Source organism: Paralichthys olivaceus, chromosome 5, assembly GCF_024713975.1.
Source record: "Paralichthys olivaceus isolate ysfri-2021 chromosome 5, ASM2471397v2, whole genome shotgun sequence".
In the NCBI taxonomy this organism is placed as follows: Eukaryota; Metazoa; Chordata; class Actinopteri; order Pleuronectiformes; family Paralichthyidae; genus Paralichthys; species Paralichthys olivaceus.
The window spans coordinates 10,111,575-10,139,539 of NC_091097.1; the positions used below are offsets into that span (position 1 = coordinate 10,111,575).

General features: G+C 41.7%; 1 protein-coding gene across 1 annotated transcript; it reads left to right on the plus strand.

The window, feature by feature from the left end:
- The first annotated feature begins 15,555 nt into the window (after positions 1-15,555).
- On the plus strand, positions 15,556-26,464 carry gpr146 (G protein-coupled receptor 146). The gene is made up of 2 exons (XM_020094533.2): positions 15,556-15,903; positions 22,173-26,464. Exon 2 carries the CDS (start codon positions 22,212-22,214, stop codon positions 23,211-23,213), a length of 1,002 nt encoding a protein of 333 aa, XP_019950092.1. The 5' UTR covers positions 15,556-15,903; positions 22,173-22,211; the 3' UTR covers positions 23,214-26,464.
- The last annotated feature ends 1,501 nt before the right edge of the window (positions 26,465-27,965 follow it).

A 27,965-nucleotide genomic window follows, 5' to 3' on the forward strand; every position in this document is an offset into this window, starting at 1 on the left:
AGCAAATGTGTGGCTTTTAGTTTTAAAGAGGAGAACAAAGGTTTGTAAATTGAAATCAGCATCTTAGTGTCAAATAATTGATTTATTTTTGTTTTTCTTTTTTGCTGGGAACTGATGCATGTTAAAATCTCTCTTTGAATATAGAATAAAGTTTAGCTTGAAGGATGTTTGGTTTCACAGTGTGGATTTTTACACCTCCTTCTTAAAGGGTTAACCCTGTTATTCATTTGTTTTTATCCAGGATGTGATAAACTAACCACCGTGACATGATCTGGCTCATGTTATTCACAATAAATCAAGACTGAAAGAAGCTATTGTCTACCACAGTCATAAACTGCTGCTTATATTCTTAGGAGGTGAAGTCTTTCTGTCTAATGCCTCCATGTAAATCTTTTATTTTCTGTCAACTTTTTCTTATACTGCTTTGGATTTAATGTATCCAGGTGTAGAAATCCAGGAATGTCCCCAGAGGGTTTTAAATATAATGATAGCTTTTCTTCCTACACATCCCAGTGGAGAGCATTAACCCCTTAAAGCTCCAATTGAAAGATCCAATGCGATTTATCAACACCTCAGTAGTTATGTTGAGGTAATGCGCGTGGTTTGTCAGATGGTGGGTTTTTATGACAAGCAGGAGGTGCAGGGAACACAACCACCTGAGCAGACAAAATGTACTCTGTGAAGCTGAAAGAAAACTTTGGGTGTGTTCCTTTTAATACGCAGAGGCAGTGACTGACTGCACTATCTCCGTGGGGTTTAAGCTTGCTGGGTGGCCCATTATGTGCAGTAAATGTAAGCTGATTGCATCGTGTTGCTGTGTGATCCAGTTAGGAGACAAGTGACTAAAAAGCTTCTGCAGTACAGCAAATAAACAACACGCATTCTGCCACTGCAGGGGCCGCAGATATGGAGGGCAGATAAAACTTGGTCCTGGGCAGCAGTGGCGGCAGCAGAGGAATGCTCAGGGAAGTCTTCTTATCTGACTGAAAGCACAGGGAGGCCCGTGTTTTCATTCAGGCTCTCTTATACAAGCTGGTTAATCCTGAGGTCTGGTTCTCCTGCGCAGCTGCTGCAGAGTGATTTGAGCTCAAGATGTCAACCAGAGAATCCCTGGAGTTTAGAGAAGGTTGTGGTGAGGGGTTTTCTAGCAGTCAATCCGTCTCCGTGTTGCCGGACAGAGATGAGGCATGTTCTTTGTTTGCACTATACAGTCATGTGTTTTGGGGTGTGAAGGAAATGTGGCTGATGTAAGAAGAACTGTGTAATGACACCCCGGTGGTTCACTGATCCCATCCAAGGTCCCCCATGTGTTGGCTATAAACACGGAGTCCCACCTCTACATGACCTCACCGCGCTCACACAATCCATCCCTCTACCAACCTAAAATACATAAATAACGTGTGCAAGAGGAGCAGAAGAACAATGGATTATGCTCCAAACTATGTCTTGTTTACAGCTCCGTGTGGGAAAGGGGAGGTGCTGTCCAACACTCTGACGTCTGCTAAAGTCTGCATGTCTCTCTGTGCTTTGAAGGTAGAAGTCCCATAAAACAAGCCTTCCAGACAAGGGCGGCCACCTCAGCTCTACCTACACACAAACCTCCCACAATGCATCAAAAAGGCCAATAAGGACAGCTAGCAGGCAAAGAGCGGATGAGTGATGGAGGAAGACGTATGTGATTTATCAGCCGTTGACTCCTGTTTAATGTTTCTTTCCATGTTGGATGTTTTTTAGGGAGCAGAGAAAGTCAGAGAGGGAGATATTTGTTTATGAATAGGAGAGTTGGAGCCTGCACAGCTGATAAGAGGAGGCCTCAAAGCACCAAACACAAGAACAATAGCGAGTAGGAGGACTTTGGAGAGGAAGGGGGCCCAGAGAGGGGCAGCTGAAAGGCCCACTGTGTACGAGAGAGGAGAGAGAGGGGAGGCACGCAGCGCCATGCTGACAGCACCACTCTGAAAACAGCACCGCCAATGTGTTTTGCCATCATCTTTCACCAGTTCACGGATCAGCTGCCTTGTTGTGTTCCTTTAATAGTCACACCAAAACCAAAGTTACTGCCAAAAAGAAAATAATAAGATCTAAACTGTCCTGTGAGCTTCTGAAGTAAAGACTTAAATAAAGACATGTCTTGCCTGAGCCACATCAGTAGTTTCAGCTTGTTTTGAGGGACAAGTCTCAGTTGTGTCACGGGCTGGGACCATATTTCGAGAATGAATACATCATAAAAAGAACTACACCCAATTTGAAAGTATCCTCCCAACATAATTTCCTTGAATTTCGAGAGTACAAGTAACACGTGCTACTTCGAAAGTATCCACTGTGCTCGAGTTATTTGTTTAATAGAACTGATTGTCAGATCTGAAAATTTAAATAATGGATACATCTAAGCACATTCTGGATTATTGGTTATGTTTGTTTAACATTTGTTAAACTTTAGTAAAATGAGACATATGCCCTATTACATATACTTTATCAGTCTTTTAAGGACAGAATTTTTATGACATTTTTCTATTTTAACTTTATTTTATTAGATAGTGCCAAGTAAGAGAGACAGTAAATTGTCCAGCCCTTATTTTTATGAGCCCAAACCATGCACCTATAAGGTCAACTCTATTTATCTGATTATTTACTCCCTGTTTTTATTGATTTTAGTCACGTTTCAGTCTCGTCTCTTTCATCTCTAGAGGAGAAGGTCCATCCAGGACTTGACCCCTTGAATGAGGACACAGCTCTGTGTAATTCTGGTATTGCCACATTAAATTGATGAGTTGCATGATTCCCTCCAGTTCAATCACAAGTTTGTTTTTGTATAATCTGTAAAACAACTGGTAATGTGAGGAGCAAATACGCTGTTCAGGAACACGTCGGGTCCATTTCAAATCTCTGCGGCGCCATGTTACGGTCGCTGTTTGTTTCTGGAATCATTTGTCATCTGGTACTGTTTTCATTCGTACACAACAAAACTGTTTGTTTTACCACACACCAAAATGTGGCAGATGTGAGGGATGACAACAGCATCAGTGCCCTTTTCTTACCAGTTATGGCATCTAACTTTGTTCAGCACTTCCTCACTGGAGGCGTAGTAACCAAAGACTTTTCCTTCAGCCGAGATGATGATTTAATAGCACATCTAACTGAGCCAGAGAGGCTAATATTGTTCCTCTTTTTCATCCTCATCTGAGTCAAAACTGTGTTGTGTACTTGGCTTGGCTTAATGATTAATTCTGTTGGAGCCATTAAAGCAGAAGCACAACAAGTCTTGAGTGAATACACTGTGATTGTTCGTATTTGTCTTCCCTCCTCAATTTAGGCTGCCACTCTCCTCTTTCTAAAGTGCAGTTCCCCGTCTGAAAAAGACAGAGGTCGAGAAAGACACAAAAATAATAATCACAATTCTTTAAACACACTACACACTTTAAATTTCATTTTGTCTCTTCTGTCACAATCTGGAACAGGTGGCACAATCACGAGCAGCGAGGTGCATGCAGCAGATGTTTTAATTTGGGGTGTTCTTTGTGTACCAGCAGCCTTTTAGCGTCCCACTGCACACAGAGATTTCATGTGGCCAGTCAACCATATAATTTGCATCGGAGCGAGATCAATGGACTTCATGCGCGTGTAGCTTCGCTCTCTGTGAGCTCTGCTGTGATTCATAGCGTAATCCCAGGAAGAGAGAGATGGCGCTCTTTGAAGCCAGTTATATGAAAATTCCCCTCTGTGTGTCGCCTGGCTCGAGAAGACTGGGTATTATTTCAAAAGTGGCTAAAAGAATATTCTGAATCAAAAGCAGCTCCCACCGCACACCAGCAGTGTTTTTATTCCATTCAAACAAGAAAATATTTATTATGACAGTATCGTAAAATTTCCAACCATGGGAATTTATTGCAGGGTTACAGAGAAGGCAGTTTTGGATGACCTTTGGGTTTCACCTGTTACAGTTGTGGGCAGAGTATAAGTCCTAAGCTGGGTGCGTTTTCATCTGACAGGTTTTACGGCTGAAAGCGCTGAAAGAGTTGACGTAAATATGAAATTTCTCTTTGATGTATTTAATATCTTGCCCATGTAGAAATCATGACTCAAGCTGTTGGTGTATAAACAGTCTCGAGCCAGCATATATACCTCATGTTACTGTAGAACATGTGGTACTGTTCTGCGGCTTTATTTTCTACAAATGGCTGGTTGATGTTAGATCCCCCGCTGGCTGCCATTGGTACACCACAAGGGTGTTGAAAGATAAATCTTGGAGAAACTGTGGCTTTTTTTTTGGCCTGATCTGGTGGTGAAGCTACAACACGAGCCGTAACCACAACAAGAGGAGCATTTTTTTTTTTTTTTATCACGATACATGTGGACTTCATCTGTACAGCACGACGATGTAGCCTGGCAGAAATGCACATGAGGTGATTCAAAGAGGCTTCTGTATTAACGGCCATTGACAGGTGATGGAAATATTTTTTGCCAAATGGGTCGAGAACATTTAACTTTTACAGAATTCTCTCAGACGGAAAACATAATTTTTCTACCAGTCTTATGTGTGAAGTTTCTGGACAGCAGACTGTTAGCTTAGCTTAGCACAAAGACTCAAAACGGTCTTGTTATAATAAATTATTATGTTGTAATTACCACACTAATTTCTGGAGTTTCCGCTATTAAGTTAATATAAAAGCCCCATGAAATTTAAATATACAGTTTTAAACCTGTGTCCCTGTCAGAGCCCAACCAGGCCCAATAGAAATGAACCAAACCCGACCTGAACCCAACAGGAATTCTGGTTTCTTGGGGTCTGAACCAAACCCAAGCCCAATATTTACAGGCCCATTACAGGCATGAACAAATGGATACTACTGTTTGATGATTCATTCTGTACCCAGGGGTGTTTGCCAATTTGCCATCCAATGATAATTTTTTCTTGACTTTTTAATAAACTCCCTTGCGGTGACTACAAATTCTGACTGTGGAACAGAAACCTTCACAGTCTGATTCTTTAAATCTGCAGCCAAAGGTGACCAGATGTTCTCGACAACAGCGAGCAGGCTCCTTTCCGAGGTGAGCTGCTAGTTAGTGTCAACTCTGCATATTCAACCCTTTTGGGATCGATGTCCGGGACAATTCCCTCCATAGTTTTATGTTTTTACCAGAAACACATAAATATATGTAATCAAATAGCTCTGACATCCATTCCACTGGGACTTTTAAGGATGTGAAATAGCCTTGCTCATAATCCTCTTAAAACTTTTTTTTTCTCACTTTGGATTTCATATGGATTAAACAAGCCAAATGTAATGTGTTGATCTTTGGAGGCGCTGGTGAGTGGGTTTATTATCTCTGAACATAGCCAGGCTCATTTTTACCCCTTGTTTCAGCCTTTAAGTTAACATCAGCTGGTTATTACCATAAAGAAAGGCCTCTTATCAGCAAAGAGCCTTATCAGTCACAGCCTTATCTGATGAAGGGGCCCACAAAGCCATCTCATCAGGCTTGGTAAAGGCAGAGGAGGCTTATGGTAGGTGGGTTTTTTTTCTGCTCGATTAAGAGCTGCAGCAGGAGGTACATATATCCACCATGGCCTTTAAAAGTCATCATCTTTGATCACAAAGTAGAACACGAAGCACCATAAATGTTTAAACACACACAGATATGCACACAGGTCAATGACCGAGAGATTCCAGAAAGATCGATAAATGTTACAGCTGCTTACACAGACACCTGGATGTATGTAAGATGTCGGTCACTGAGTTTGAATGGAGGTGGAAGTTGGGACACTGTTTTGTGCCAAGAGCTTTTAAGACGTCAGAGGTGAAGCAGAGATGTTTCGGTTCCCGGAGGAGAAGAATAGATCGGGACGGGGTGGTTTACACTGACCAAGGCTTTTTCAACTCCTGTGTTTTCTCATCTCTGCATCACTAGAGCTTGAAAAAGAACCTGTTGACGTCAGGCTTCCCCAGACACTCACTCAGATTCCTAAGTGTAACTAAATCACCTCAAAGGTCATGTGCGTCTATCACCCAAAAGATATATGTCCTGTTTATTGCCCATAAAGATCAGTAGCATTTCCTCTCCTGCTGTCTCCCATTCTCTTGTGCACACATCCGCACAAATTCAGCTCTCCACACTGAGAAGGGGCTGGCCTGATTCACAGCAACTACAGCTCGTCTAACAATGGGACAAACTCATGCAGATGAAGAGTTAAAAACACCAAAGGCTAGAGGCTCTGTTTTTTTCCTCCATTCAAAGAATTCATAACACTTGTTCACTTCCTTTCCCTCTTCCAGTCATTCCCTACACAGTTCCTGTCTGTCTCTGGTTCAATTATTCTAAAAACGGCTTGAAGCCCCTTCAGGCGTTGCACATGCACTATATAAAAAGGCCCCATTGTTTTTAGACAATGTCTCTAAGTCAAAGACGAGTTTGTTTTGAAACCTCAGAAGTAAGTATTTTCATTTCTAACCAAAACTGTGTTCTGGTTTTTTCTTGGCTGTGCTTTTGATAATATTTATGATTCCCAAAATGTCTGTCTGTATGTGGCCTGCACATTTTGAGAACCTTTTATGTTATCAGCTTCACACTTAATATTGTATTGTTATGGATCCCGGGAAGTGCAGTGTTGAATTTAGTGTAAAACTTGAATAAACAGACGACCAGCGCTCTGTGGCAGTAGCGGCTGGGGCTCATCAACGTAAGTGACATTGTTGATCACGGCAATGAAAACAATAATGTGAACAGCACTTTGTATAGTTCATTTATACAGTTTAAGGCACAGCTACACTTACATGAATGCAGGCAAATTATAATTGCCCCCGAGGCAAACTACCTATCTTTGCTTGCTGAATGTTTGCGGTGGAGGATGTGACACCAATGGCGGTTAAGTGGAGTCAACCACACAATCGCCGTTTCAATTGATTGAGGCTGTGACATCACTGGTCAAAGTTCACCAAAGTTAAACTCCACACGAAGCCGTGCTGTGGAATTGTTTCGCCATAGGAAGTGAATGTTCTACTCGCCCACCCTCACTTGCGCAGGATGTGAGTAAATGAGAAGTGAAGGTTTGCCACTGCTACATTTACGTGTGTGTGATCCTGCCCTCTGAAAAAAAGCTGCAACTACCAAAACAGGCATGTTTACATTGGGCACTGCACAAGTAACATCAAATACAGATGTCAGATGATGCACAGCCAATAATTTAATCTGATGCATTTGCAAAATATTGCAAAACTATTTTTCCAAAGTTCTGTTAAAGTAATGAATAAACAGTGTACATGCTGTGCAGGACATTAGACCAGATACTGGAAGTTTCCCCATACTGGCTTCCTGTTGCAGATAAAAACATTTTACAATACACTTCCTCTGTAAAGGTTAATCTGGTCCAGGAAGGCATGGAGGAAGTGCAGCAGAGCAGAGGTTTCTCTATCTGACAAGATCAGCTCTGATCTCCAATGAACTGTCTGCACAGAATGTGACTCAGACTGATTAAAGATAATGGACTCCATTAAAAAATGTATTCATCATGTTCTGTGTACACATCCTTCCATTAATAGGCTTATGAGTTAACTACAATGTACTGCACGCTGCTGGAGGATGAGTGGAGCTAAAAAACATCAGCTGACTGGAGGTTGTTGCACTGGCTGCAGGGGTGGCAGGGGCTCTTCTTCACGCTTTGCCTTCCCAGACTAAACAAGTCTTTTTGCAGATAGAACAACATATAGTATATATATATATATATATATATATATATATATATATATATATATATATATATATTTATACCGTTACAGTGGAGTGTACAGTACTTTTGCACAAAAGAAATGCTGTACATACACACACACAGGCAGTTGTAGTGGATGGTAAGCCACAGGGTGTAGGCAGACAGCCAGCAAGTCAAAATGAGGCCCAAAGTAACCGCTCTGAAATGAATGCTTTTGAGTACAGCCAAACCACGACATCAAACACACACACACACACACAGTGAGAGGAAAGAGACACAGAATCCAAACAGTTGTTGCACTGACGTTGTGTGCACACTGAGGCCTTCGAGAAAAAAAAGGTTTGGAAGGACAGCAACTTCTCCTGACCACTCCACTTTCCGAGTTATTGGGAGAGTCTTTGAGGAAAAGTGTTTTGAGCAAATAAGGGTGAAGAAAACAACAATGAGGCCTGCACTTCGAAAACAAAAATCTGGGTCAAACAGACCAGGCGTCTTTGAACTGATGTGTCTGCTGGACTTTGTATCAGCGATCCTGTGTTAGAGAGTCATGACAGCATGTAGTTATAGACTTTCCTTTTTGTCAAAGCCTTTTATTAGATCAAATAATCACTAATTTCTTACACTGCAATCTTACTTGCTTTCTTGTTATTTTATTTATTTGTTTATTTCCTTCTTGGTGGAATAATCAGGGAAGAACCCATTGAATCTAGTAGGAATTTAGTTTCACTTTCCACCAAATTCATTAAATGTACGGTGGTGGTGCTCGTACACATGCCGTTGCGTTGGCTTGACGAAGGGCATTAGTCTCAGAGGAGGTATGTGCCCTTTTGGTTCATTTCAAATGATCTATTTGACTGTTTTGTAATTTCTTTCTAAATGCTGTTGCGTATATGTTTTCATATCTAAGGTAGAGCACTTTGAATTGCTTCTCTCTTGAAACGTACTATATAAATAAACTTCTGTTTAGAGCTACTGAGGTTTTGACTTTAAATAAAAACTTAGGGTCAGGGTCAAGGTTTGTATTTCACATACCATACACGAGAACAACTGAAAGAAATGTTTTTACCACCTTTATGTGATGATATGATACATTTGGTACTTTCTCACACTTTCAGATCTTATGATAAATGTAGCATGATATTTTATATATTACTCTAGGGGAAGTTTTTTTTTCTTTAATGCTGGTATGTTGAGACATTTCTTTCCATGAGACATTCATCATCTGACATTTTCCAGCAACTGTTTGTCCGTGGGGATTGTTTTCTGTAAATAGAAACTAACAGCGGCTGCTAAGGGGACTTGAAATATGACCGCAGTCACCGAAAGGACACAACTTGGCAGCATCACCTGCGTAGAAGCAATTGTCTGAGCCAGTGGGAGAACCAGCACATCAAGAGACACTTTCTCAAGCCTAAACAATGTTTTCTCTTTTTATGAAAGGATTATTTAATCTCAGCCAACAGTGACCTATTGTTTTTTCAATAATGCAGTGACAGAGCAGTGGCCGTTATCTTTCCCCAATAAATGGCATTTTGAATTTATTTTGTGATTAATGACTGAAATGTTTCTGACAAGAAACAAACAATGGTGGTCATTGAAAAAAGACAACATTTTCAGATGATACAGTCTCTCCTTGAGTTTATCCCTCCTGCAGTCCTTCAGGGAGACTCATGTTTCTTTGACGTCTTTCATGCCATTCCAGAAATTTCCCAGTTCCTGCTGTCTGCAGTCCACGAGCTCCCTGAACTGTGAGGTCAGTGGGAGGGAAAGGTGGTTGAGGGTTAGAGCCAAAGCCAGAGACAGGCCAGAGGCCAGAGCATTATGAAACACACAAACACACAGCTGTGTGTGGACAGCCTCCCACTGTTCTTGCCGATCCACCACAACAGCCCACTAATCCCTCTTAGATCTGCTCATCAGGGCCAGACAGTCCCCATACAGTGGCGCTGCCGCATCTGGTAGAACCAAACAGCGGAATAATCTTGTCTTACGGCCGGGGCAGAATGGTGCATGGGGCGCCCATGAGGTGGGAACACTGGGGGCCCTCACTGGGTCCCCTGCGGCAATCTTCTCTGCCCTGCTCATGAGACATAATGGCAAACGTGAAGAAATGTCATGAGGACAAAAATGGCTGTTAACCAATAAAAGTGTTTAAACTCCTGAAAAAATTCTTAACTAGATTAGGAACAAGAGGATTTGCATGGCTTTTCTGAACTCTAATAACAGCTCTAATGAAAGCAAACAGCTGAAAAGAACTATGGAGTTGAATCTGACTTAGCTCGAATGTATGATAATGGGGTTTACATGCATTTATAAATGAAATCATTGTATTGTTCCCTATTATAAGGACAATGTTACTCATTAAATCACACTTTCAAGGTATGTGCTGACAACATTTTCATAAACCAAAGTGTTGAAAATGATCTTAACCCATTTGATTTGATTTTCCAGGTATTGGATGTTTATTCATTCTTTCTCTCTTTTGTTTTCTCAGGATGACCTCCCGGCACATTTCACCGAAAAGATGTTTAGTTACCACAAAACAGTGGATTTTAAACAACACACATCATGGCTGAGAGCTGCACAACACTCCACATAATGATGATGACAAAGCTTCTAGATGATCCGCCCCCAGCAAAAAAAAAATCACAGTAATCATCAATTTGCCAGTGAGAGACAGAGCTCATGCTTCTGAGGCTAAAAGACTCACATTCCTAATGGAGGTCGCCCCAATATTCTGGATTGTGTTGACACTAAAAGCTTCATGTGAGCTGACCTGATTCAGACTCCCAATTCTGTGGCAAAATGCCAACACATAAATTTCCCATGGGGGACAAAGAAAATGCAAGGAACGTGCCATAAAACTACCGTTAACGCACACAGGGCTGAGCTGGATGTTATTGAGAAGGATACATTACGAGGTTGACCCGTGGTCAGAGCTCAGTCTTTCGCCAGGGACGAGCTGACGACAGAGGAGCGGGTCTGCGTGTTTTTCTCCCTGCACTTGAACACCACCTCGGTATCCCCTTTTCTAAAAACACACCCACCAACCCAAACATTTACTGTCCTCTTCACTTACTCCAGGAATGTCACCAAGCTATGTCAGGCCTCTCTCTGCAGCTATGTACTGCAGGATATCATTATATGTGCATGTTGGTGGGTCACTGTTGATTTAATGTTGTAATGAGACTGTTTTTGTGGAATGGCTCACGATGTGTGTGTGTATAACTACCTCAAGACCCTTCTATATTACGTACATTAGATGGCTCCTGGATCCTGTTTAGTACTTTTTCAGCACTAGCTAGCCTTTAAGCAGTTACTCCAGTTTAGCAGATGTGCCATTTGCCAACTTCTGCCAAGTCGCACTGCTCATTTCAGCATAAACAAAGAGGAGGGCTGAGGGCCAGGGCTGAAAAAAAAAAACATTACTGCCAATGACATTATACTATTCAGCTTGCAAGCCCGAAGGTTAATGAATCTCGGGGGGGGGGGGGACAGACAGATGCAGATGGGAGTGGAATATCAAAAATTCATCATCAAAAATCTTTCCAAAGCATCATTTGTCCAAGCAGAGAAACACACACAGAAACCAGCTTATAGGAGACAAGCTTACGTAGTGTTATATTAATCCAGGCTCCACTGATATTCCATCCCCTCTGCAGCAATACCATCATTTAGATCATATATATACATATATAACAACATTCTAAACATTTATGTAAAAGCACGGTATGACACATATCCACACACACACACTGTTTCCACAGTGAAGCCTAGTGACACAAACATATCATCTCACATGGGCAGCCTTTTTCCATGAAGGCGTCTGACAGGATGACATAGCTCAGTGTGTTGGTGAAACAGTCACGACAGCAAAACAAAAACAGGCTGTAGTTGTTTTGTACTCATCTTTATATTATGAACTTGTTTTGGATTTTCATGGAGCATCGAAGATGAGCTCTCCTGCTCTATCGCCCCGTACGCCTCTTTCCACCAGTTTGTTTTAAGTAGTGTAGGTGTATGCAGTTATGTTATACATTGATTTTTAGATTGGCTTTTCCATCATTAAATTGTATGTGTTTCACATTAAATGAGTCTTACTTTATTAATTACTGAAGGTTGCAAGAGTCAGTCGTTTGTATCTAACCCACATCTCTTCATTTCAAATGAGGAGACGTCCCAGCCGCTGCGCGCTGGTGCCTGGTCAACACGCTGTAATCTCCACCACAGACTTAATGAGCTTAATGTGCACTCCCAGGCCTCTGAGCTTAAAGGCATGTGCACAGCAATCACTTCACTGCTGTCCGTAAGTGTGTGAGTGCATGAAAAACATATTTTAAAAAGCCATGGAAGTGTCAGTGCTACTGAGATACATCAATACTTTCAAACATCCTCATTGGCAACAATTAAAATGTCACAGATTAAATACTTCAGAATGTCGCTTTGCCCTCAGACACTGGCTTAATCATTATCATTACGTGTCAGCGACCATCTGCTGCCAAAGTGACTGTGCAGACGGCTGACATACATCCGGGGCCGACTGAGGCCGAGCGCAGACTTTCATTTGTAAACAAGCCATATGTCGTCATGCAACCTAAAGTCTTTAAGGGAAAGTAAATGCAGACCGGAGCTTTACAGTGGCTTCCAAGAATAGGAACAGATTTCAGAGCTTGATTGGGGATAAACTGTGATTTAGTCGTCAGACCCACAGTGCGCTAGGCCTCGAATACAAACTTTCTCCCCTGCGACAGCGAACGAGCACATCACATGCGCTGTCATGAAAAGCAGCATTATTAAAGCTGTTTAAAGATGCTACGTAGAATCAAAAGCAATCTGTGCCTTTCATGTGACACTGATATGACATAAAACAATCTATCTTTTAAAAATAGCAAATCCTGCAGATTGACTCCAGACACTGCACATCAGGGCTCTCTGGCTACAGATCTGGATTCCGATTATCTTCTAATTTGAATCATATAATGTTTCAGGAAGAGGAACAACTCCCAACAAGCTTGTAGCTCATGTTACACAAGATGAAATAAACGTATAGCTATGCATTAGCATATGAAGTATCAATTAGACTAATGATGTGGAACTCTGAAGAGTGAGGGATTATTGCATTAACCCCCAACCATTGCTTACAAGTGACTCAGACTGAGACTATAACTGATGGAGAGTTTCCTGTTGCTTAGGTATTTTAAACCATCATAATATGTTAAATAAAACTGAACTCATGTTAAAAAAACATAGAACTAGATAAATGTGAGATACAATGTGTTTTACACGGGTGTAAAACATGTTCACTCCACACATTATCAACCACTTCATGTCTGATGAGTAAACAAAGGCAACAAATAGCTACAGGAGCAGTTTTAATCTCTGTCACATGCAGCCTGATGCCTTCACAATAAGCAGTGACAGCTAAAAAGGAGAGATAAAGTACAGATAAGGGCTCGCTGGCCTGGAACAACAAAATTCTTCATTTCACAGGGACTCAGAGAGATATGTCAGTTGCTCTGAAGTGATTTTCCGTCTGGTCAAAATGAAAAAATGCAACTAGTTTGTCTGATCTTCCCTTTCTGCATCCTGGTTTAAATCTTGCATCAGAGCTACAGCACTGCAGTCAAAGGCAAGATAGGTTTAAAGTGCAACACGTACCAAGGAGCACTGGTCGTACTCTCTAAACCTCTTATTGTGTGCTGAGCATACTCCTCAACCTGTCATACTGGTCCATTAATGTTTCCTGAGTGACACTTAAATCATAGCATCCATGCATTGTACATGGCACATTCACTATTGTCAACATGATTGAGTGAAAATATCTGCTTTGAATGTTTTGCAGTAAATGTTATTCTTTAACCGTCATTTGCTTCTGATTTGTCATTGATACAGCTTTGGGAAGTGCAGTGCTCAACATTTAACTCACTCCTGAGTTGTAGTACTACTTCTTGCATAAGTGATTGCTATAGCACATGCAAAAGGAATGAGTGTATATTTCCACTGCACTGATTTCCCATTTATTCCTTGTTGTGGCAACTGACATTATGAAACATGTAGTTGTTTGTCTGGAAAAATGTATAATTGTCATACTGTTATTTTGGAAAATCCTTTTTTTTCCCCAGAATGCACATGTAGATTCATATCTCTCATCGACGATGCAACCAAGGAACAGTTTCACTTATAGTTTCCTTTCGGGTCGGTTATCAGATTGGACCTTATATTCTGAAACTGCGCATCTGACTGTGGTATCTCTGACTGACCAAAGCCAACAACTGAGCCCATTAGACTGAGCACAACTGTGGTTACTCTTAAATATAAGATCAGAGAAATATTCCACTTGAATTATTCTATTTATTTCTACTTCAGTTCTTTGAAAGTGGCATGTGACTTATACTCCACACTCCTACACGCCCTCTACGAAGCACGAGTGCACTCACCGAGCCATAGAGAGGCATTTACTTTTGAAACTGTGCATTCCAAGTATCTTTCAATACTGTTTTTCATTTTTATTGTCGGCCAAGAACTAATCCATGACTGCAAGAAGAGCTGAGGTTTTTGAGCGTTTGCCTCAACGTTCTTTTAACACTGTGGAACTTCAGGCTTTCACCTCAGCGATGTCTGGGTACAGGCTCTATAGCAGTGAAGCCCTGATTAAGACCTGATGCTGCCATGCTGCATGTGCAATGCTTAACTCTGAGTCATCAAAGAAGCATAGCAATTGCTATAACATTTGGTTTTAAGGTTTTCCTGTGACAACTACAATACCTGAAATAAATGAACATGATATTTACTTGCTTGAGTCATCATCAGCACTTATAAAGTTGAGTATTATAACATGGCGATGCAGAACTTTAAGTATTATATATCGCTATGGGACCCCCAAATTATTGTGATTTATTTTGGTTGTTAGAATGCAATATGATCAGGTTTACAATGTATGATGCATAATGAATAACCAGCAAAGCGAGAAACAGGAGAATTAATATGAGGTCATAAAACTCTCTAGGCAGTGTGATAAAAACCACTCGAGTCATTAAGTAACTTGCTTCATTATCTGTGTCGGAGGAGACCATGGTGAAATTAGCTTCTGTTTAAACAAGAGGCATTAAATGCTTTTAATTATCTGCTGTACCACACACTTCTCTGTGTCAGGATTATGATGGAATATTAACTGTGAAGAATTTACCGTACACCATAATCCTTAATCTTCTTAACAAACTTCAGCTGCATTGGTACAGACTGCAAGAGAACAACACAAAGGCATTTCATCATTTGAACATGCAATTATTATTATGCCCTTATCAACAATGCAGCATTACAGACTCTTCATCGTTTTCTCATGAACATAATCATCAGAAAGTCACCAGTACTCTGCTATTGTACAAAGTATTAATGTTTCTGCAGACATGAACAATAATCTTATTCTTTTACTTTGAGGGACACAGGTTTTGTTTGAAGACCACAGAAATCAACATAGAGGGGGGGGGCAGTTGGATGAAGTGGAGACGTGTCGTCCATCTAAATTCATTCTCACTGATCTGTAAGGTGATTTTTAAGAAAAAGTAAACAAAATGTATTGCTTACGTGATTCGTTGTATCACACATTCAATAGTGAATTTGATATGATAGTGATATCTGTGTCTACTTCACCAGTAAAATGTCCTGATGTGCTGCAGCATATGAAAAGTTTGCAGAAGTTTGCAGGGGTCCAGTGTGTGTGTGTGTGTGTGTGAGAGAGAGAGAGAGAGAGAGAGAGAGAGAGTGTGAGTGTGTTTTAGGTCGGTCTCCCTCCTCGGTCCCCACCTCCCGGCCTCTGGCCCAATCAGAGCAGAGGAGCGGGCCATTGGGGCCTGGCTCCCGGCCGTGCAGCGGAGAGAGGAGACTGTGGGGGAGGGTCACGTGTGTACACAGTGTCGGGCTCCAGCAGTAGTAAAGTCTGCTGCGGCTCTGCCTCCTTTTCAGAACAAGCCTCGTCCTCCGGAAAGTTGACGGACGAAGTGCTCTGAAATGCGGTGAAACGGTTCCGCTTTGTGGATCTCGCCGTTTTTTGGAGGCGTCGAGGACCCGAGGCGCGTAATTTCTCATTCCCCAGGATGTGTGTTTGTGGATTGAAACGAGAGAGAAATGCGAGTGGAGACGCTTCATCCAAACATAATGCCCCCGTAGGTTTGTCACCGAGCCAAGTCCATACGTTTCTGGTGAGTTTGAATTTTTCTTTTGCGTTATTTTCCTGCTAATTCCGTGCGTAAAAGCGACACGTTTGTGCCGAAAGCCCACGTTCACAGCGATAGAAAAGTGAATGTGATGACTGAGCAGCTTTATTTGAGCCACTAATAGAAGAATAATGGAGAAGCCCTGACAGCTATCCACGCTTTCATGTGCTCAGTCAAGTGTGATGGAGAGACCCACTGTCCACAATAATAATGATAATGATAATAATAATACTTGAAGTGATGTAAAAAAAAAGAAAGAAGACCTCCAGGGTTTTAACTTATACCTGAAGAAGTGTTTCTCACGGGGTCAGTTTTCCCAAGAGCTGGGAAAGAAAAAAAAGGAAAGTTGTAGCAGGTCAACCAGAGTCCTGTAAAGTCAAATAGGTTTCACTTCCCTCCTTAGAAATAAAAATAAATGGTTTAAAGTTGGGTGAGACTTGTCTTCATATGAATAATGGCCTGTTGAAAGCCACAGCTAATGGGATGTCACCACAGTTAGTTTGTTTATTTAACCACATGTGATGTTTATAACTGGTACACTGCAAGATGTAATACACTGACTTAACTTTCAGGACATTAGTAAGGGATTGGTTACTGTTTATATATATATATATTTATATATGAGCTATATAAACAGTTATAATATATATATATATATGAACAGTCCTGTGATGTCAGATCAAAAATATCAGCATAATACTAATATCATCCTCTTTATTCAAAGTTTCAAAGCTTTTAAAATCACTATTTTATTACAAATGTTTAAAAACAAATAGCATAATTCTGATTCTAAAGATGATGCATACGTGGAAGTATGAGTAATGATTATGATATCATGGCAGTGATATTTTATAAATGACAGTCGTTACCCACTGACTGACAATGAAGCTGACTGAATTCTATTTTAAGTACACACCCCCCGCCAAATTAAATACTTCTTGAGCTGCGGGCTTTGCACTTGTTGTCGTCAGCTCCGTCCATGTGACCGAAGGGGACAAGGGTGTGTGTGTGTGTGTGTGCTCAATGACAGTAAGCCCAGCTTTGTGCTGACCATTGAACTCTGACTTGTGCCGGAGCCTGTGACAGTTCAGCGTGTTGCCGGAAGGAAGCCGAGCAGGGCCTTCGACACTGACAGTGACTCGTGCTTGACCAGATACTACTACACTCAGGAAATACTGGTTTTCCCAGGACTGTCTGTATAGTGTCACTCTACAAGTAATGTGTGCCCAACACATGTGGTTTGCGAGGAACACCACTTGCCAGAAACAAGCTAACCCTTTCCTGCACACAAACAAATTCATGTGAGTTTCTCCTCCAAAATGGAGTCAGTAGTTTAATAACGTGATCCCTCATTAATTGATAATTCCAAGAATAATAGACGGCTGAGGAAATGGCTAAAACCAGGAGAGATTCTGGGTTTTATTTGATAGTTTTACATGGTTTTGGCCTCCCATGATGAAAGTAGTCACGTTTTTCTGAGTCAGTTATTTTGAACTATACAATATAAAGTGCTAAAACAGAAGAAAAGAAGTGTCAGTATAACATTCACCTCAGATACTGGAGAACAGTCACAACATGTGAGCAGCGTGATCTTATTTTCTCCCTGTTGTACTCCTTGCTTCTGCTCCGCTGCACGCTGCAGCAGACATGAGCAGCGAATCATGTGACATCACTCAGTACTTTCTGAGAAGCGCCTGTAAATTCCAGTAAGGATATATGAGGGGTGTGGGCCATGCATGTCACACTACTCCCATCAGCCCGCGAGATCTGGCCGCAAAAAACACTGAGACGTCAGGCATGTGGGCGTCACTCTTACGCCATGGTGTTGTCTAGTGGGGCTGAAGCATGCTGAAGCAGGGCCTCCCCCTCTGGGAGTATTCAAGTTAACTACCTCTGGCATGAAATGGGGCAAAAAGTTCAGACAGGGTTTAACCTAGTCTGCGACAGCTGTCAAAGTCAAGGGCAAAAAGAACACAAAGATTTTTCCTAATTTAGTTTTACGTGTTGCACTTTTATGGGAAGCAGCTAGCAAAACAAGAAGCAGCCATCTTCCTCCTGGATTTACTTTCTCAAATACATACTGATAGAAATAGATGTGTACAGATACTTTATTCTATACAGTAAACTGTTAGCTTACTTCTTGTAGCTATGGGTAATTGCATTATTAATTGAGAGTAAAAGCAGATACATATATGGAAACAGACAGAGCTTTCTATCCCTGCTCAATGTTAATTTCATGTTAATTTGTGCTAACGGATAGGCACGAAACGGAGCAGTACCACCACAAATCGCGAGGGGGCAGTGTAGCCAGAAGTGTAAGCGAGACATCTACAGGACTTTTCGAGGAGAGACTTTGTGAGTTGACAAGAAACTACAGGCCTCTATATGATGTTGTTAGTACAAACAGCAACCTTTGTCCACTGCCACCATGTTTGTTGTTGTCAGAAACTGGTGACTCTGCGCTGCCCTCTAGCGGATGTATTGTTCAACAACCACAACAGAACGCACGGCAGTATGTGCGCTGTGACGCGTTACATCGTTTAAAATGGATGCATCTCTTTTTATACGTAAAGGGAGCATAAATGAGACTTAACATGACCCAAAACAATCCAACAAGAGAATGTCATCCGATTAATTTATTTGTCATTATCGCGTTACAATAGATTATAATTTCAGTTACGTACTAATAATCAAGAGTAGCATTTGTAGTTGTTACAGTAAGGATTGTACATTAAAACTAATTTATTTACTTGAAAAGAGACACAACTGCCACATCTTCATTTTCCTAATACATTTGTTGTTACACATGCTGTTATATCCACTGAAAACACTGCCTGTTGTTTACATTAACAGGGTTTTCTGTGACCTTCTCACCACCCTAACAACGTCACCTCCATCTGTTGTCTTGACCGTCCTTGAAATGGATCTTAGAAATGTAATGGTGCTCATTACCTTGAATTAAAACTGACATTGCTCATTCCGTGTGCGTGTGTGTGGTGCCTCAAAGTCAGGGGTAGACATTTTCTTTCTTTCACCTCTCCTGTGTTTTTTTCCCTCAGCTGAGTGGAAAACTAGGGATTTCATTATCACAGGCTGCTGGCAAAATGTGCGTAGCAAAAAGTGCAATGGCTTTCACAACAGCCGATTAGTCGACCCTGAGTAGAACTGAGGCAGACAGTGCAGAGTTAGTACTGGTTGTTTACAACATCAGCATGAAAAACCAGATATGAAATGTATAATGAGTGTTGATTATAGCAAAGAAGCAACTATGCTTGTGTCTGTGGCTTAAGGCCAAAACAGCCCCTCTGTAGTGAAGTTACGTAATTAATCAGGGAACAGTTCCCCTTTACTGGCATTGTTACTCATCCTCCTGAAAACAAATCCGCTTCCTTCAACTAGTTTCTGTTTTACAGGGGAGATAGAACTGAGGCAGACAGTGCAGAGTTAGTACTGGTTCTTTACAAGATCAGCATGAAAAACCAGATACGAAATGTATAATGAGTGTTGATTATAGCAAAGAAGCAACTATGCCTTGACTTGTTTGTCCTTCTTTAATGGGTGAAGTTGAGGGGGTTGTTATTTTTAAGCAAAAGGGCCCGATGGTTCACCTTGAAATAAAACTACGTCATATGTCCGACATTACCCTGAACATTTTGAAAATATCGCCATTGCAATGGTTGTGCCCTTCAAAAAAACGTCATTATATCAAAGACACGTAGAATACCTACAATTTGTACTTAATGCGACTAAGCTCAGAATACTCAACATTTCTTGATTACCCCTGTAAAGGAGGTTATGTTACCATTGGCGTTTGTTTGTGAGCAGGCTTACTCAAAACAACTTAACCAATCTCCATTAAATTTGATGAAGGGGTGGAGCATGACCCAATAAAGAATCCATTACATTTTATAGCAGATCTGGAGAAACAAACAAATGCAGCATTTTTTTTTTTACTTCTTTCTACATAGCCCTCTCCAATAGTCCTTGTAGTTGAATCCATGATAACTTGTCTGCTGTTAAGATGGACTGAATCAGATAGTAGGCAAATCGAGGCACAAGAAACCGAACTATTTCGTCCAACTCAAGACTTGTGAGCTAGTATTTGTACTTAATGTGAAGTTGTGTTTGCTGCACATTTGGTTGTTCAGACATCTTCGGAGACAACGCCACCAGTGTAACAGTGATTAAACACTGGCACACACCAAAACACATTTATATAAACTCCTTTTATATGCAGAATTATGGGGCTCCACTCAGCTGTCGGAAGGTGCAGAGCGAGCCAACGTGATAATGAAAGGGTGTATACAGCAGGTGCTAATGAATGGGGACAGCCAACCACAATGCTGTGAGATCTCTTTAATAATCCGCGACTTGTCTTTAAGTCATTTTCTCTTTTCAGTAATGAGAGGTTGTTGAAGGGGCTTGTGTGTGTGTGGGGGGGGGGACTTCTAATCTACAAAACAATCAGAAAAGAATCTAAGGGAGAGGAGCACGGTTAATGATGGGCTTCTGTCAGGGTCTGTTAAAGTCAACGAGTCACTGCTGGTGTTAGAGAACCATGTTTACAACAGGCCTGACCAGTGCTCCTGTTCTGGGAATGATAGTTTTTTGTTGTTGTTTCTTTTTGTGTAACTCTACACTTCCTACCTCCTGATCCTGTTCCAGTCCGGCTCAGAGCTCCAGCCTCCAGTACTACAGTCTCATTACAGCCAATTGGAGTAGTGTAGAGGAGGGACTGAGCTCTTGTGTGTCTGTGTGCGTCTGTGTCTGTGGCTTAAGGCCAAAACAGCCCCTCTGTAGTGAAGTTACGTAAGTGATCGGGGAACGGTTCCCCTTTACTGGCATTGTTACTCATCCTCCTGAAAACAAATCCGCCTTCCTTCACTTTTTTAAGTTTCTGTTTTACAGGGGAGGTATTTCCAGAAAATTGTGCACATCTCTTTTTTTTTTTTTGGTGTAAATTGTAGTTTCTCTTCAGCTCTCGTGAGAATAGTTCTTTTTGAAATAGTTTTGGAGAATGAAGCCGAACATGTGGAAGTAGTATCACTTCAAAAATAAAATACAGTGAACTTTTGTGAACTTATCACTGCAGTTCTGCAATACCCTTATGATCTTCCCTTTCCTTGACCAAAGCCTGTTTGAAAAATTTATTAAAAATGACCTGGGTTAATAATGCAAAGGGAGCATTACGTAACGGTTTTAAAACTTGCTGCCCCAGCAGTCTTGACACACAAAGGCTCCTGGCGTGTGCGTGGTCGTTTTCTTTGACCTTGCCCTGAACTCCAACCCCTCGACTCGGTCCTCACCGACCCTTCCCCAGGGCCTGCTTCACATTTCACTCTTTATAAATCTACCCATCATCATGTGCCCAACCCCCCCTTCCCAAGTCAACTTGGCAGTAACCTGAACAGAGGGTGCAAATGCTTTACTCAAGAGCAGGAGCTCCAGAGCTGGTGTTCCTCTTAATCTGGCTGCTTGACCATGTGCAGTGACACAAGGGCAGCTCTCGCAGAGGCAGCAGTGGCCCCTGCATGTGACTGCAGCTGAGAGGGAGAAAGACCGAAAAACAGAGAGGCAGAAAAATGTTGCAGAGGCGTCAAACAAACACAGTGTTGTATTCTTCCATCAGAACAAGGGCCTCATTTGCTGCGGACACTGTGGCTCAATGAGGAGAAACAGTGGGTTGTGAGGGCGAGCTCGCAGCTCAAACATTGTGGCAGCTACATTGTCAGGGGTTCGTACTCAGCCAGTCAGATGCAGTGAAGTGAAATTAACAGCGTTACCCAGGGCATAATAGCTGCGCCGTGTTTTTGTGTCAAGGCCCTGCTTGCTCCTCTGGCGAGCACAGAAACCAACAACAGAGAGGGTTGAGTTCTGCAGCCGGGGCGAAGCACAGAACACAAACAGACTTTTATATAGAATGCATAAATATTTAATTAAACCCATGTACACTTGAGCTCACAAAGGTGATTCTTGTCATTTTATAATTGTGATATTTGTCCTATTCCATTTACATTACAGGTTTAACGTTCTGCACGTATTTTATTGTTTTGGGAATTAGCTATGAAACTGCTTGGTGATAACATCCACATGTCATTTTTTGTCTGAACACAATACAGAAGTAAAAGTTATCTAGCGCAAATTATTGTTTTATTGTCGGTAGTGTAAAATCAATATGGTTTCAAATGAGTATTACCGATAACACTGATATTCACCATTAACTAACTTTTTTCTTCCCAACCCTCTGCCTACAGTCGACCTGTTGAGTGCTTGACCTGTGTCAGAGCCCAGCGATGTGGATCTGCATTGTTTACAATGAGACGGACACCAGCGTGGACTTCCGCCCCTGCCAGGACTTTGGCCTCATCCTGTCAGTCTTCTCCCTCATCTACCTCCTGGTGTGCTTTCCACTGGGGCTGTGCTACAATGTACTGCTCGTCGTGGTCAACCTCTCCAACAAGGTGTCTATGACCATGCCAGATGTGTATTTCGTCAACATGGCCATCGCGGGCCTCGTGCTTAACCTGGTGGCGCCCGTGGAGCTGCTGAGCTCCACCTTCACCCGCTGGCACATATGGGAGTACAACAAAGAGGTGTACATCACCCTGCTCATCCTCTTCAACATCTCGTCACTGGTGATCATGTATTCCACCACGCTGCTCAGTCTGGACTACTATATAGAGCGAGCTCTGCCTCGCACGTACATGTCCAGTGTGTATAACACTAAACATGTGTGTGGGTTCATCTGGGGCGGTGCAGTGCTCACCAGCTTCTCTTCGCTGCTCTTTTACGTGTGCAACCACATCTCCACTAAGATGGTTGAGTGCTCGAAAATGCAGAACAAGGAGGCGGCAGACGCCATCATGATGTTCATCGGCTACGTGGTTCCAGCTGTGGCCGTCCTTTATGCCTTTGTGCTCATTTTGCGCATTAGAAAAGAGTCAACGCCTCTGGATCAGGACTCCGCTCGCTTGGACCCTTCTATCCACAGGCTGCTGCTAGCCTCAGTCTGTGTGCAGTTTGTACTGTGGACCCCATACTACATGACCCTGTTGGTGCACACTGTAGCTGGTGCACCCGGGTATGTTAGCAATGCTCAGTACTTGCCTACCTATTTCTTCTTGAGATGTGTGTCTAAACTGCTGGCATTCTCAAGCAGTTTTGCGATGCCTCTCATGTACAGGCAGATGAACAAAAACTTTTCCAACAAGCTTCAGCGGCTGCTCAGGAGGCTGCACTGTGGAGACCGCTCCTGCCCTCACGAACGCTCAAACGTGCAGCAAGTGGTGACGTGAGGTCACCCCCGGGAGATCAGCGACACACCCTCCCATTTCCCCATTTCCACCTCATGGCCTAGCCGGCACTTAACCCCCACCTCCCCCTACAGAGCCAGTATGTGACTGCGCTCCCTCGCTGCTCTGGACTGTGTTAAGAGCGATGTAGCTGACTGTGGAATTTCCTGTCACCTTCCAAAACTTGATCTGATCTATCCTGTGAGAGGACAAACCAAGCAAAAAACCACTAAGTGCTGTTATTTCTTGTCACAGAGTGAAGCTCTCCACTAAAATATTCTAGTTTCTAGTTTCAGGGCAGTAAATTTGGCAGAATCAGCCAATAACGCTGGCAAAATATCCAGTTAGCAAGGGAGTCCCTATCAATATCCCTTTGCACTGGATGTTTTTTTTGTGTAAAGTTGTTTTCCTGCTAACAGAGTGCAAGTGTGGCTAATGCATGACAGACTGAATTTCACTGTTAAGTGTCAATATGCTAGCAAATACGATTTATTTTTTTAAAGGTCTTTAGTGTTTCCCTCCAGTATAAAGCTACCCCCCCCCCCCCCACACACACACACACACACACAAGCAGAGGCAGTAAAGCTATTAACTTAAATTATTAAGTGACGCCAAGTTATTTTGTTTCTGAAGAGAAAACTGTGCAAACCTGCCTTGACGGATGGCGGCTGGTATATCAGCAACCCACCACAGCTAATGAACTTGTGTTGTGTCAGCATTGCAAAGCTACGCTCGGCGCCGCTGAAGAGCTCTGTTTACTGCCCTGAAGCTACAGGCCTTGATCACTTGAATGAAAAGACGGTTCTACCTTTGTAGAGCCGAATTTTCCTTTTTACTTAAATGCTTGGAGAGTGATTCCTCGTTATCAGTGCAAATGTTCTTTACATTTCAAAGGTGAAGAACAATTATTCAATTACTCTTCCAGATATTGTAGCTTAATTTCAAAAGCTATCTTCTTTATTGATACCAGCACTACCCTGTAGCTATAAGTAGACGCTGGTAAGATGTTCTCATTTCTTTCTTTTTTTTATAGATTGGAGTTCTGAGAATTTGATCCACTCACAGGCATAGAGAGATTATTCTTGCATATGTGAAACTCCACGTTAGGAAACAAATAGTGTACACACACACATTACTTTGAAGCAACACATGAAATGCTCATATAAAGCTTGTAATCAGGTTTCAGACATAACCGGTATACCTCTCTGCTGAAATCACATCACCTGTTAACCACACGCAGTTCAAATCAACTCACTAAAAAAAATACACTCATTAATCTGAGTGGAGAGCCTCAGCTCAGTGTGTGCTTCGTTGAGATGTGTTTCGCATCTGCTGGAGTTATGCATGCGGTGTCACATTGGGTCAGTCAAGTCCGCATGGGTTCACAGAGAAGACCCTGAGGAGGAGGTGGAATGTACATTCCCTAAATTGCATGCCCACTTATGAGTGGTAGGGAGGTTTGGTCCAGGTGGAAATATGTAGCCTGACTGGGTCACTCGAGAGGCACCATCAACAAAAAAAAACCTTCACTTATGTATGAACGACTCACCTGCCAAGCACCTGCAAACAGTGTGTTTGACACAGAAGTAGAGTTTGATCTGTAAATGCTGCTCAGATGCATCAAGGTTATCTGCACGTTTTTTGGCAAAAGCTACTTCGCTTTCTGGCCGGCCAGACAATTCTAATAGAGATGAATCCCAGTTATAACATGAACAATAAAATATTGTTCTTGCATTATGAGGTCTGCGCATTAAGTTTAGTTTTTATTTGATTTCAGAATGAAAGGGCCAGTTTATGAATCATCCTGTGAACAAATACACGGCGAGGTGGGGGCAGGAAGTGAACACTGGTAAATCCCTCTCAGACAACAGTCAATGATAATCACTTATATTTGTAAAAGGTTGAATTTTACAAACAACTGGCTTTGACTGTGAAATTCAATGGATTGGACAGCGATTAAAAGCTTTTCATAGAAATATGCAGTTATTATTAAGATTATAATATAATTTTACATTTGCACGTACTCACAAACCAGGAATATTTTTTCTAGGTCTGTGGTGTGTAACAGTGTCCAACTATCGACTTTCCACTGCACAGCCCCATCATCATTTGTGTATCTGCAATCAGTGAGTAGGAAGTAAGTGTTTGTTTTCAACTGGAACTGTGTGTTTACTTTATGCGCTACAGTATCTGCTGCCCCTATTTCTACAAAATCATATAGTTAATCATTATTTAACCTTAGTTCAAAGTCCTGATGCTCACTAGTCATTTAGGCCTGGGAGTCAAACAGAAGAACATCAAATGATGAGTGGTGTGAAATGTGGAAAAGGTGGTGTCCATTTTAAGACAGCACTTTGTACTGAACTGTCAGAGATTACAGTTGTGTCCACATAGTTTTTACCAAAAATTCAACTATTACTTAATCAGTAGATCCAATAATGACACTTGAATTACAGCGAACAGAATCAAATTGTTACTATTTTAATCAATATTTGACACGTGTTCATGTTTCCTTTGGTATTTTTATGCAGATTAAATGGACAAGCTTGATGTCAAATTTACTGTAGTTTAATGAAAATACATCCAAGTAGAAACATTAGAGTTGTAGTTGTTTTGATTAAAAAATATTTTTAGGTTTCAGTGATTTTTAATCTGGGTCAGAATCTGCATTAATGACAATCATGGTGCTTTTTAGCAAAGTAAAAAGTTTGAGGCAAATTACACGAAGCCTTCGTGGATTATCAAACGATCGTGGTTGTGGTAATAATTAGCAGCCACGACAAACTGGCCACACCATCTTCACAACTGGAAAATAAAGTTTGATCAAAGTGGGTTTCAAATCACGCCCAGTTCTGATGAGTGCGCTGTCTGTCTGGGTTTGGTCTCTTATTTCAGAGGGGCCGTACACTCTCACATCATTGCAAAGAAATGTGAGTGATTACCACTGAGTTCAGTTAAATAGCCGAAACAGGCCGAACAGTTTGAGTTTCGAATGTATGCAGATGTATTTTAGCTGGCAAAACCTCAGAAGTCGAGATGAATCCACTTTTCAGATGTGATGCTTTACGACTGTGTATGCAAGTGTAAATGTCATGTGTATATATTGTATGTGAGAGATTTACAGGAAGACAACACGCTCTTTCAAGTGATGTTTTCAAAAAAACATACAGTATTATTTTTTTTGAGAGATATATTTAGATTCTGTAAGTAATCTACCCAGCTGAGTCAAAGACTGATTAAACAATAAACTAACATGGATGTTACCTCTCATTTTTATGCTGATGATAATATGTTTAACTAGAAGAGCACAGCATCTGTTCAGTTGTTTTTCTGTTATCTTGCTCACAAACATGAAAACACATCATCCTTGGTGGAGTTAAATATTAATTATGCAGTCTGTGTCTGACAATTTCACCAAACACGATAGGTTTCAGGAGGACAGTGTCTGGATTTGCTGCTTGGCCCTCAAAAATGTCCCCTGCTGCTCAGCTACATTGTTCGACTTTGCTTTTGTCTACAACTCAAGTTCATCAAAACAAAATACTGTTGGATTCTTGTCTTCAAGCCTCTAATCTAGTGGTCGGGCGAGGGTGAAGTTGCATAGCTTCCTGTCTCACTCTGAGCTGCAGCGACAGTGGATGTGAGGGATTTCTTTTTTGGGGGGGCACGACCCTTTAACCGTGACACACAGACTGCGGAAAATAGCAGCATTTCAGGCATTCTGGGAGTTGTTATGTCTTCTGCGGGTCTGGCGGTCCATTACTGCTGCCATTCATAGTGGAAACAATGTTGTGTATAGGCTACATCTGATAACAATGCTGCTTACAGAGCTGCCTGCAAAAAAAAAGAACCTGGAAAAAATTTGCTGCGACAAAGCTGATGTAAGGTGCCAAATTGCAGGGAGGAGTAATCCTAATGCACCGGCTGTTTTTACTACTGCCCTGTTAATTTCTTACACACAGATGCTACAACAATACATTGCCGAATAGTGTATATAGAAAATGTGAGAGCCAGAACACAGAGCCAAACATGAGAGGTCCAGCAGGAGGAAGGGGAGGTCCTGAATTAAACGTACTACATCTGGAAATGATATGATAATGGAGTGAATTGAACATGGTTGTCATGGTTGCCGTTTCCCCCTCTGAGGACTAGAGTTTCAGTGGGGCTGTGACTGGAGTCCGTTAGCTCAGGCAAACAACACAAAGAGCACAAATTATCGATGAGATCACTCGCTGATAAGTTTGTCTGTATTGATGTGTTATTTATTTTGAAACAACAGGAAGTTAATGCAACAAAAGGAAAAGTATGACATCGTCAGTCTAGTTTTCATAGACAGAAACAGACCATATAAGGAACCAGGAATTTTATTTTATTTTTCACGTGTATTAATTTGCAGTAGCTTCTTGTCCAATGTGACGCACGATGAGGCACAACCCAAGTCACTGGATCATGGAGAGGCCCTAAAGAATGCATGACTCCATGTTCCACTTGACCCAAGTGCGACATGCAGGTGCATAAAATAAAGCATAAGTGCCTGGCATTTTTTATTTTAGAGAGGGAGAGAAGTACAAGATGAGATGCTCTCGAAAGAGTCTTCAAGCTAGCAAATGGGTGATCAACCACATATGTTTTTTACTCAAAATATGGTAAACTAGAGTGGCACTTAGCGGAGCGCGTACCTCCACAAAGATCGAACAGTTCTCTTGTGAAACATCAGTTTTCTTCAGCTTGATTCCTTCACTATCCCTGTGAGAA

Excerpts from the sequence above, each read along its gene's own strand:
- gpr146 (XM_020094533.2), top strand. The coding sequence starts at position 22,212 with ATGTGGATCTGCATTGTTTACAATGAGACGGACACCAGCGTGGACTTC.